This window comes from Maylandia zebra, linkage group LG16, assembly GCF_041146795.1.
Source record: "Maylandia zebra isolate NMK-2024a linkage group LG16, Mzebra_GT3a, whole genome shotgun sequence".
Classification (NCBI taxonomy): Eukaryota; Metazoa; Chordata; class Actinopteri; order Cichliformes; family Cichlidae; genus Maylandia; species Maylandia zebra.
In genome coordinates, this window is record NC_135182.1 from 23,839,997 (window position 1) to 23,852,256 (window position 12,260).

General features: G+C 39.1%; 1 protein-coding gene across 2 annotated transcripts in view; it reads left to right on the plus strand.

The window, feature by feature from the left end:
- abca12 (ATP-binding cassette, sub-family A (ABC1), member 12) overlaps positions 1–12,260 on the plus strand; it is a 61,454-nt gene that overhangs the window by 18,089 nt on the left and 31,105 nt on the right. For both annotated transcript variants that reach the window (XM_004555512.4, XM_014408279.4), the window contains exons 27-41: positions 902–1,831; positions 2,020–2,126; positions 3,658–3,764; positions 4,782–4,981; positions 5,245–5,321; positions 6,167–6,297; positions 7,168–7,332; positions 7,978–8,142; positions 8,318–8,519; positions 8,831–8,970; positions 9,561–9,680; positions 9,834–9,924; positions 10,487–10,666; positions 11,154–11,469; positions 12,067–12,181. In XM_004555512.4, coding sequence (XP_004555569.3) covers positions 902–1,831; positions 2,020–2,126; positions 3,658–3,764; positions 4,782–4,981; positions 5,245–5,321; positions 6,167–6,297; positions 7,168–7,332; positions 7,978–8,142; positions 8,318–8,519; positions 8,831–8,970; positions 9,561–9,680; positions 9,834–9,924; positions 10,487–10,666; positions 11,154–11,469; positions 12,067–12,181 — 3,046 coding nt within the window. The remainder of the gene's footprint in view (positions 1–901; positions 1,832–2,019; positions 2,127–3,657; positions 3,765–4,781; positions 4,982–5,244; positions 5,322–6,166; positions 6,298–7,167; positions 7,333–7,977; positions 8,143–8,317; positions 8,520–8,830; positions 8,971–9,560; positions 9,681–9,833; positions 9,925–10,486; positions 10,667–11,153; positions 11,470–12,066; positions 12,182–12,260) is intronic.

Genomic DNA, 12,260 nt, shown 5'->3' on the forward strand with positions numbered 1-12,260 from the left:
TCAAAACTTACTTGAGGAGCAAACTGTTTTTATGACCACAGCAAGTATGAGGAATGAGAATCGTGTCATAGTTTTAAGAGTAATCCAAGCTTTCAGTAGATCACAATCGCAAGATACAATCATAACAAAATGTCGTACAGCCACGTTAGAAACCCCCTGAACATGGTATCTGAATGTGGAAATGTTCTTTACATTCCCACTAAATTCTGTTAACAGTCAATTTAATTTTTATAAAGAACCACAGAAAATGACTCACCTATAGTATACATGAACTCACCATGAACTTGCCACTCCATTTGGTATAACAGCATTATCCACGATGCTCCAGTCAAACCAATTTGATTCATACGTAATTACACAAGGATGTGAAGTGATCACATTTGCATTGAACTTGATTAATTTAATGCAAGCCTGCCTGAAAACTGGCAGGCTTGCACAGATAGCGGCTTAACTACAATTCAGCTAGCCGAGACATCCTCTTAAAATTGATTTCCATTTATATGCCAGCTGCTATAATGAGACCAGCGTGGTGATAAGGATCACATTTTGCATATCGCAGGGAATCAGTCAGGTCTTACTACATAAGTCATAGATCAGTGATCACAGTGGAAACACTCTACAGTCTTTTTCATCAAAGATGAAATGGGAAAAGGCTGATGAAGAGGAAATATGTCTTCTTTCTAAATCTGAATGTTATATCTAATCATAGTATTGAAAAGACCAATTCAAAAATCCGTTTCATTATATTCAGTGAGTATTTTGGCTTTCCAATAATCTCCAGATTTTGAACTCATGTTTATATTTTTTACATGAGACAGCTTACAGAGTCACAGTCACATAGACCATGTTTGATGTACTGTGCTGCTTAACCTGACATTCAGCCAAATTCTTTATTCTACAGTTTGTCTTCCATCAAAATGCTCTCAGATGAATTGCATAATGTGGCCCCCGCCTTGCAGCCCTACATGGAAGCTCTTGTGAACGCTACAGGCTACATCCTGGACAACTATCAACTACTTCAACAGAGCACATCAGCCGAGGAGCTCCTCAAAGAAGCAGCAATGCGCTTCCTTTCCTCTGCAAACATCTCCTCTTATGATATCTTCTCCATCCCAGCAGGGAACACAACTGCATCTCTTTACGACTTGACAACAGAAGTTATCAGACTGATGATTAACATTAAGGTATTTGGTGATGATCCTATGATTTACCAAGTCTTGGAGGAATTTTTGAGATCCAATGACACAAAATTGATAGCAGAGAAGGTGGCCGAGTTGTCTATGTGGTTACACTCCACCGAAGCATCTGGGCTAGACCTGCTGAGTGAGGCTCTGTTCAGATCCTATGACATCGTAAGGCCTGTCTTGTCTGCCCTGGCCAAGATGAACACAGACATGCAAGCAACGGTAGAGCTCCTGGAAGACTTAGTAGGAAACGTTATTGCTATGTTTAGGCAGTTGGTAAGCACCGGTAATGTTCCAGACCCAATGGTCCAACATTTGAGTGACTCAGAAATGACAGACGGTTACCACACACATTTGGTCAGACGCAGACGTGATGCCTCATTAATGATGACAACAGACCCGATGAATGACTTCATAGACCTGTTCTACATTGACTACCCAACCATGTTCAAAGCTCTGGCTGTCCCTCCTACAACACCAGAAATTATGGAAACAGCCCATGTGTTCTTTGCCAATCCCGATTTGAGCGTTGTGATGAAGGGAGCTACAAGTGGCATGCAGTGGGGCTTGAATGCCTCTCGAGAAGAGACCATTGATGCTGCACTTGGGGTACTCTCCTTCCTCACTCTCCCTGACGTCTTTGAAAAGTAAGTGTTATTTTTATGTCCTTCATTACAGCTTAAGGTGTGACAAAAAAGAATGTATCTTGTGCACTATGTATGGTGAGATCTATATTTGTTCTAGCTTCTAGAAACTTTCAATTTAGTTTGTTTGCCTTATAGTCAACTATTTTAAAAGCCTCTGTTTAACAAACAGTCCTTCCTATTTCCTGTAGGTCGTCAATGGATCTCCTCAAGAATGTGGTGGATATGCTTCCCGATGCCTTACCATACTCCGCTGTGATTAAAAGTTTCACCAGAGCACTAGCCAATGAATCTCAAGGTAACTCAAGGGCTCAGTTCTTTTTGACCCAATCTGGACATTTACAGTCTTCTTTGTCCAAGAGGAGCATTATGATGAGAAATGCACATTTATTAGTTAAACTAAAGTGACTTTACAATTCTGACTCCAGAGTGAATCTCCTTTTATCCATGCTAAGTCTAATTGTTGCCATGCTGTCAAGCTCACGCTGATGCTTCAGCTTGTATTTACATACCTGCTGGGAAGGTATGTACATATAAGCAACAATCTGCTATTTAGAGCAATGCCACCCTTTTTATTTATTTATTTATTAACCTTTATTTAACCAGGAAGATCCCATTGAGATTAAAAACCTCTTTTTCAAGGGAGACCTGGCCAAGATAGGCAGCAGCAGATGTCTCACAGTTACAGAAATTACTCAAACACAGGCAGCAACAACACACATGCAACAATAAGTGAAAGAATACAAATAAAATAAAAATAAAATTCAATAAAATTCAAATAAAATAAAAAGTCAGTTAAAATGACAATCAATCTAATTGAAACAGTTGCATGTTATGGACTTGGCCTCAAGGATTCGTAGTTTAGATTTAAAATCACTTAATGAAATGAATTCAGTCATTTTCCATTCCTTCTGCAGTTTGTTCCAGGCCGAGGGTGCTAAATGGACAAAAGCTCTTTTACCAAGTTCAGTTTTCTTCAGCTTTTATAGCTTTTGCGAGACCACAGCAAGACGAGAATATATTTTGCCAATGCTGTTGCTATTGTATACATGATTAAAGTATTGCAAAATTAATTCTGGAGATATGAGGAATAAGACTTCACACCAGCTTAGCTTGAGCTCCCAAAGAGCCCAAGGCCATATGGCCATTCTCCAGCAGAAAGCCACTCAGCACCTTTTTAAATCTCATTAGCAAAGTAGAATTCAATCACTTATCCTGTCCGCCCTCGCTAAACGTCTCCCCTCGCACTCGCACAAGTGGACATCTATGACCTCCTTTTAATTTGCATCTGTGCTTGTGTGATAATGTTTTTAGTGCATAGAATCACTTTGTAAGCAGCAGCAGCTTCACTTCTCTGCAGCCCTACTCATATTTACTCATACACACACACACACACACAGATGCACTCACACACAGTGCACTGTTGTAATTGCAAAGGCCTGTAGATGTTTAGCAGCCTGAGATTAAACATCAACATTGTCTAATTTTGGACTAATTAAATATTCTGTCATCATATCTTGCTGCCTGAGGTGGTGCCTTTCTTAGGGCTTGTCAGATGTGTTTTAATGCACGACAGCATCTAGTACTGCTGGCCCTTCTGGCCCCATCAGTCTAGTACAGGGTTTCACTTTAAGCACATCATTTGCTGCTTGCTGCCTGATGACGATGCCCCGTAATGGTGCAAGTTGTAATGAAGCCCAGTGGGATGTCATGTTATTCTGTCACCTTACAGACCTTACTCCCTAAGACTACAAACTCTAATAGCATCCCTCTCACTTTCATTTTCCCCTTCCCTTTCTCGCTTTCTCTCTCTCACTCACTGTTCACAGAGAACCTGATGCTCGTGCAGCAGATCATCAAAACAGCTAGTCAGCTTTTCCAGACCCTCCCAACAGACCCACAGTTTAAAGAAAATCTAAACCTCCTGAGATACCTGGTTTGTGACTTAATTACTCTGATTGCACACATTTATCATTAAAACAAAATGTAAAATAATAACTCACAACTGAAAATTACAGATGCTCGCTGCTTCAAAAAGCAAAACAAGTGTCTAGGTTCTTTCTTATAATTTAGAGATTAAGATCGTATATGAGAAATTGGTAACACGATTAAAAAGTTGTTACTATACTTGAGATTCCCAGGGTTTTATTCCTTTTACATTGTGGAAAATACTTGAATATAATAGGTTGCATTGTGTGCTACCAATTAATAATTTTTATTTGCTTGGAAAACTTGGCATGCCAAATTTGTTCCTGCTGCACGTTCCATTAGCTAACCCTGGTTATGTGATAGCTTGTAATTCAAAACCTGGTTGAGAATCCTAATTACACTAACTAAAAGGTAATTATGAGGTAAGTCATAATTATACATGCTGTTACATCCCGAAGATGAGGTGGAAGCAGTGTGTTTCCATGGAAAACACTGTGTGGGTTTTTATATATTTTACTAACAGATGATTTAATTAGAACTACTTAAAATGTATATCCTTTTGTTATTGCAGACCTCACACATATAGTCTCACTTGCGCTGTATATACCTATGGAAATATAGTTTTTAATTTGATTCTTTATTTAGCTGAAGCCTACCTTCCCAGAGAGACCTGTGCAAACTTATTAAACTGCTGAGTTTAATAAGAAGCCACAGCATTGACATCAGTATTCCACAAAAATAGCACTGAAACACTTTGAACAAGCCCTGTTTTTTTAAGGCTAATAGTGAAGCTATCTCAAATGAATATCACAGCAAAACGGGTAATAGACACGCCTGTCCACCATGTACATTTCACACTTGCCTCTCCAAAGTGTGAAATGTACACGTATGCAGAAGTTGCAGTAAAGCAGAGGGAGTTTTTTTTTTTTTCAAGCAAACATGAAAATAATCATACTAAAGGGTTTAAACAGACATGAAAATCAAACTCGTCATTGCACTTCATAATGTGACTGATTTCTTACAGGTGTGTTTGTTAGAGGATACAGAGACTGTACACCTCCTGATGCAGAGCCTCAACATAGAGTCCGGTCAGCTTTGTCACACTTTCTTGCCCAGCCTAGAGGTCATAATTGAGGGTCTGGTGATGAACACAACATCTCTGGTTGATATCTTCTATCAAACTGTAATTGGGGACCCCAGGAGCTACAATGTCCACACAGACTGGTACAAAGATGTCATCATACTTCTAAGTTTTTATTTCAACGGTTTTCCTAGCAGAGAGTAGCACTTTCTTCAAAGAAAGCTGCTTTTGCAATTGACTAGTGGTTTATCTACCATTTAATTTCCAAAATACGTTGTATCACTGAATTGTCCAAGCTCTGTTTGGATAGTATTGAGGTCTGGAAAATTACATTTATATATATATATTTGTATATTTTCATTTATTGCTCAAATTGGGTTTGTCTGTTTTCTGTTTGTGATAACAGGTCTAGTGTGCTGAGCCAAAATCTGGGCTTTAACATCAGCAGCGTGAGCTCTCTCAACATTAACGGCACTTCCTCAAGTGAGATATTTCTTTATGTTGCAATAGTTTAAGAATTTTGCACCTTAAAATTTTTTATATGGAAGAAGGAAAGTTTCTAAGTAAAATTATATATACATTTTGTCCTAAATTAGGCGTATTGTGACCGAGAAGTATATTTCGAACTGTCAGAATTAAAAATGTAAACTTTTAGTCATGTATTATTATTTGTTTCTTCCTTGTTGTAGATATTAAACAAAATACTAATTTTAGCTCACCCTTCGCTCATTTCCATCTGATGCCACCACTTTGTCTTTCCGTTGACCAATTTTTCCACTGTTCGTATTTGTTGCTCGTGTAAACATCAAACCCACCATCTCACTGAGTGTGACTGGCTTGAAACCAGGTCTATATTTTTAAACATGTTTTTTTCAAATTATTTAAAAACATCTACGAGGAATTGTGAGGCTCCTGCATTGATTAGACAGTGCCTGTGTTCCTCTGGATGTAGAGTCGGTTGTCTGCCAGTCAGAAATAGTTGGAGTTCAACCCCTGGCTTCCCCAGTCTGTCAAAGGGTCTTTGGGCAAGATCCTCAAGCTGCATATTTCTCAAATTGCATGTGATTGTTAGTAAAATGGGCTTAAAGACATTCAATAAAATCACCATATAAATGTGTGCGTGACATTCTGGGCCTTTGAGTATTTTAGATTCATTGTTTATAGATAAGCATATTTTAGAGGCAAATCAAATAATGTAAAATAAATTTTAATGAACAATTTGTAACTTTCAAAATCTATTTGTAATTTTAACTCTTAGAAAAATATACAGAAACAGAAGGAATCAACTGGCAATAATTGATCTGTTTTCACTTGACATTTTTTCACAGGAGTGATGACATTTGGTGAGATTCTGAAGAATAAAACAGCTTTTGTTCTGGACGTGCAGCAGTACATGGATTTGGATCCAGCAACTCTTGACCTCCTAATGAACAGCACGCTCTCAAACAACAATCTAGTGGTAAGCAAAGACAGCTTGTGTCACTGTTCAGTAAATTTGAATACACACAACATTGAGTCTATAAAAAAATCCAGAGTCGGTAAGACTGCTTCAAAATACCACAGCTTTAATATAGCTTTGCTTTTTAATTATTTTATACAGTACATTTACAACAAAGCTTAAAAACAGGTTGTATCTTTAATGTTGTAGGGAACATTGCAAGCCTAATGAAAATTACTCAGTGACTGGTCACTGTATTTAGAAGGTTTCTCTCAAGCAGACGTACAGCAGAGCAGAATAAAAGGCTGCTTTCTTAATGTCTTTGACTGTGTAATGCAGATTATGTAAAAAAAAAAAAAACTACAAAGAAATCACTTAAATGGAGTTTAGCCAGCAGGAGGCAAAACATGCCTGTCTGCGCATACATAGGTGAGTAAACTGACAAAATAGACTACTAAGTGGCTGCCAGTGACATTTGTGACTTGCTCATCCTTTGAATTGGAGCAAACTCATTTCCATGATTGTGAACATCTTTAGTGCGGTTTAAGCATCTTTCAGGCTTTCACCTTCATGAAGCCTCATAGTATTTTTTCTCTATACAAAACTAATGTTAATAAGTATGCTAGACAGTGTCTTTTTTATTCATTTATTTTTACTAAATGGGACAGAACTCACACCCACTATGTTTCCAAATGCCTCACCAGTACAGGGATTTGAAAGTCGGCTGCCCACAGAGACCTCAGTTAAACAGTGTGGAAATGCAAATTTGTTATTGATGATATATATGTGCTATAAGGCCTGTATTTTTGTGCATGACATGCCGCCTTCCTTCTGCTCCCCTGTTGGTCATATAGGCTGGTTCTTTAACTCTCTTCATGTTTTTTGGAACAGATCCTGTCCTGGCTGGTGAACCTGCGTCACTGCCCCTCCACACCACTCGCAAACATGGAAGAGGCTGATCTGATGAAGACCTTCTGCTCTCTGTCTGTTGAACAGTGGTACACATTGTCACTGCTGATGACTCGACATCTAAACGTTGAACAAGTGTTATACAAAGTAAGGCTTTAAGTCTATTGTTAATAATTGTTATGTAAAAAACCACAAACTCACACAGGGACACACAGACACGGATACACACACAAAAAAATGTGGGAGTTCTGTCACGGCACATAAATGTGTCTTCAACAAAGAAATTGTTTTTGTTGGGCAGTCACAAAACACGTTTTTCCAGGGTGTGTTTGTTTGAGCAACGTGAGCCAGAAAAAAGGCCTTTGTACAAGAAAATGTTTGTTTACTAGACAAACCCTTTTTCCCCAATACACACCCATGGCAGAAAACTCATACAAGGCTCAACAAAGTGTAGGCCAGTAAAGGTTAAATGCAGCATTTTATCTGTTTGACCATGAAAGCTCATTTTAGTTACTTACAAAATTTGTTTTATTTCATGATATCTAATTTTTGATTGTGTCTTTTACTCCTGATATAAAACTTGTTAAAGATGCACAACCTCAGCTTACATGAAACTTTCCCCTGTGGGTTTTGGTGGCACGATAGTAGCCAATCACCGAAATGAGTTATTTGTTGGGTGTTATACTGTAGTGGTAGACCGATGTTTTCAAAACCCTGTAAATTATTAAAGACAAGAGAGGCAAAAAAGTGTAACAGTGATTAAAGTGTGTTTAAATGTTTTTTTTCTTTCAGATGGTTTTGTCTGACGACATACAGGCCGTGGTGGGAATCATGGTTTGGGTGACTGAGGCTATAACAGACATGATGGACAAGATGCTTCCTGCCATTAACCAACTGCAAATCTACCTGAACAACATCAAAAACCTCAACCTGACAGCCAACAACCATTTTAGCCAAGTGAGTTCTTTTAACTGCTCCACCTTTACTGCTCTTTATCAATAATATATTCATGTTTGTGAGATCACTCAAACTTACACCTAGCCCAAGCAAACAATGTGAATGATTCAGTTCTCTGCTGCATTCACAGTACTGAATCAGATAGTAAGTAACAGCATCATGGTTTGTTTTTTAGCCACATCCAGTGAGGGAGCGGAGGTCCACCACTTCCAGCGCAGGATCATTCGTTACCCTTTCTCGAGCGCTGTGCAGCCATGGCATCAAGGTTCTTTTTGGAATCTCCAAGCTGCCCCTCGTCTCAGATTCGGACCCTTCCTTTACCAACAACCCACAGAGGGAGGAGATGATTGAGAGGTTCAAGATACCACGGAATGCCAGTATGTTCTGAAGGGAATAGATTTTAAAATGGAACTCTGTCACCTCTGCATTCATGTATATTTGCTCTTGATTCACACAGTTCCATTACAATTTTTTTTTTTTTTTTAGTTTAAAACAAGGATATCTCGCTAAAGTGCACAATTTCAGTAACTGTGATACTTTTCAACAAGTGGAGAGCAATTCTAGCCAGTTGTTGAAAAGCTGTTATAAAATTTGGAGCTCCTGTGACTTTGCATGTCGGGCAAAAAAAGCCTCCTCCACTTTAGAATGCTGTATATTTGATCTGCTCCTCTTTTGTGTCTTTGTGTAGCTCCCTTCTGTATGAACATGTACCTGGACATGGTCAACACCACAGGAGGAGCTATTGCCTGGGCCTTCCTCAAGCCAATGCTGATGGGACAAATCCTGTACACACCCGATACACCCAGCACACGAGCCATAATAGAGAAGGTATATAATATAAAAGAACAAATGCATCTAAAGTCAGCTCTTGTGCTCCATGCACACAACAATAGACTGACGGATTGAGTTTAGTGGGAACCTTGCTGACTGACAGTATTGTGCTGCTTTGCTGTTTAAACTAATTATGTACTCACCTGCCAGCAGCTGCGAGATCATGGCTGGCCCTGTGTATAGTCATCTCCACTTTCTTTTCTGATCCGTTGTCCTTGTTTTTCACTTCAAACATTTTAACTGGGGATTAGCGACTCCGTGACCTTCACGACGTTTATGTTCTAATCCTTCAAAATCCCTCATCTGAGGCCTTTTTTTTAACTAGAGTTATTATCACTGCTATTTCTAGATATTTTTTTATTTAGTTGATTTTAATTTTTTAATATTCATTCACCCCCAGTTGCATGTAGCAAACAAGAAATATTTAAATTTGACAAGATACACACTTATTTGTAGGCATCGCCATCTCCAGCTGTAGTTCTGTTTTGAGCGAGTTTGACTTTGTTTTTTTGTACACTGCTACCTTCACAGCTTCATACACATAACCAACTATTTTACATGTTCTTGTCTGTCCTATCACTGCTCAGGCCAATGCCACCTTGCAAGATTTTGCAAATGCAAGGCAATATTCAGAAGACTGGATAAAATCCTCCAAGTACCTCATTACGTCTGCGAACACACTCAAAAAGACTTTGCCAATGCTGGAGGTATGAAAACTCAAAAACGTCGTCCTTGTATCTGATTATTCTAGCTGGCTTGCTGTCATATGAAAATATAGAGATAAACTATGCAGTGGTCTTCAACGAGTTTCTGCAGCTGAATCTTGATTTCGTCTTTTCCACTCTCTCTACCTTCTGCAGAATTCCCTTGGCAATCCCTTTGTGAAGAACTTCATTCAGATGCAGACAGGCATCAATGTAGACAGAATGCAGGAGACACTCAGCAGCTTCTGTAAGTGAGCATTTGAAGGTCTTACTTTTGTAAGCTGCATATACCACGTTTACCTTTACATTCCCATCTCGCTTATTACTGGTAAAATATCCACACTTCCATAGAAGAGGTGAAAGATGAGACTTTACAGGAAGCATTCGATTTATTTCTGCGTGGATTTCTTAAGCTGTTTCTTCTTGAGTCACTCATTTTTTCCCAGGTGTGACATTCACATACATGTACACTTAATTTGATCACTTGTATTGTCAGACTGTGTCTTTTTGAGTTACCATATAATAAGGCAGAGCATTGCCTGGAAGAGGCAAATAGTTGCTTCTGTTGGCTGGCATAAAAATTTTATTAATGTTAGTGCATTGTTACAGCCAATGTGTTATAACCCACCACTTTGATAATTACATGGTACGAATAAATTATTCCTCCTTTATTATCAAATGTACTCCACAATTACCACATTATTTCTGAGCTGCGATGTAAAGTGGTGCACTCTATTGCCATCAAAGATAAAACTGCACCTGGAGTTTTAATCCTGTCACTAAACTTCTAAATCTCATTCTTTTCAAAGCTAACATGACGCTGATGCTGGAGACGAACAAAGAGATAGTGGATCACATCAACACCTTATCCACCTTGATGGTTGACATCTCTTCCTGTATCAAGTTTGACCGATACCGTGGCTTTGACTCTGCCGACGAGCTCAACAGTGCAGCGCAGGAACTTGCCAAAAACCGTGATCTCTATGCAAGTGAGTAAAAATGAGTTGAATCTCTGTGTGAAAGGATGAGATCTACCAGACTATGTCACGTGTATCTAGGACCAGCAGTGGTTTCTAATCTGCTTGAGTGAAAGTTAATTTCAGTTGATCTAAAATTCCTTAACAGATGAAATTATGTGTATGAGATCACAACTGACCTAGAACAGTGTAATGCTGTAGAAAAGAACTGTGATATCACCTTAATAATAGGGGAAATTCCAATGAGTCACCCATTAGGCTCAGAATACCAAATGACTACAGCTCACTTTTACAGCCACTCAGGTTGTTATTGTGCCTTTCACGGCCTTTTCTCAAATAGTTTCTGGGTTAGACACTAGTGCTTTCTCTAAAGGCTGTTGATAATGTATTAAGATGAGATAGATACAAGGGATGTGACCCTGCAACTTTGTATTTAGGGTAATGAATTACGAAGTTAGTTGGGTAACCTAACAGTGAGGTTGTACAATCTGCCCTTCAGGTGTGATCTTCAAGCTTCCCAAAGATGCAGACTCATCCAGAAACAAGCGTGAGGCCACAACCTCTCTGCCTCCCGAAGTCAGCTACACTATCCGCATGCATATGGACAATGTAATGCGGACTGACAGAGCCCGGAACCCGTTTTTTGTCAAGGAGCCGTACATCTCAGCCAGAAACACAATGCGCTACAACCGGGGATTCATCTACCTACAGGAGAGCATTGACCGAGCTATCATTGAGACACAGACGGGACAGAAAGCCAAAGAGACAGCCGTGCAGCTGCAGCCATTCCCATATCCGTGCTATCACCGGGATGAGTGAGTTCCATAAATCATGCATTAATTTTCACATAAAATTTGGTAGATAGATATATGTATGTATCTAGTCCAAAGTTTTTTTGGCATCAATATGCCACATTTTGTCCAATAGATCATGCTCAAACCTAATATGTATGCTTGCACTTGCCTTCAAGTGTGACATAAGATACTCCTGATATCTCTTACAAGAAGAATGAGCAGGCCACAAACTCAGCTGGCTGCCTTGTGACCAGCTATAAGATGTAGTGATCGTTGCTTTTCCCTCATTCTGATTTATTACTCAGTTGCACAATTTCTGATATGATAGCTGTGAAATATGGATATTAAATCTGTACAATGGCAAGTACTAAAAGCCTGTCTATGAGGCTCCAGATATGACTGTCAATAAAATAAAAATACAGTAGAAAGGCATTTATTTGTGTAAATAATACAAGGATCGGAAGATTCCTGGCAGAATCTGCAAACTACCCCAGTGTTGCTCTTCCGCTATCTGTCAAGTCAGTGACTGAATGATAGGCGTTTTCTTCTGCTGCTGCTGACAATGATTGGACGTTTTCAAGGAATTTGATTGACAATTGCCATCTCTGTATTCCCCAGGTACCTGGAGGCCATCTCTTTTGTCTTCCCTATCATGCTGATGGTAGCCTGGGTGTTGTTTATTGCTGATTTCGTGAAGAAACTTGTGCATGAGAGAGAACTGAGGCTGCATGAGGTAATGTTGTTTTTTTCCCTGAAAGAAAAAAGTTTGCTTTTCTTTCCAAAAAGTAATTAGTCACCCACAGTCCTTTGTA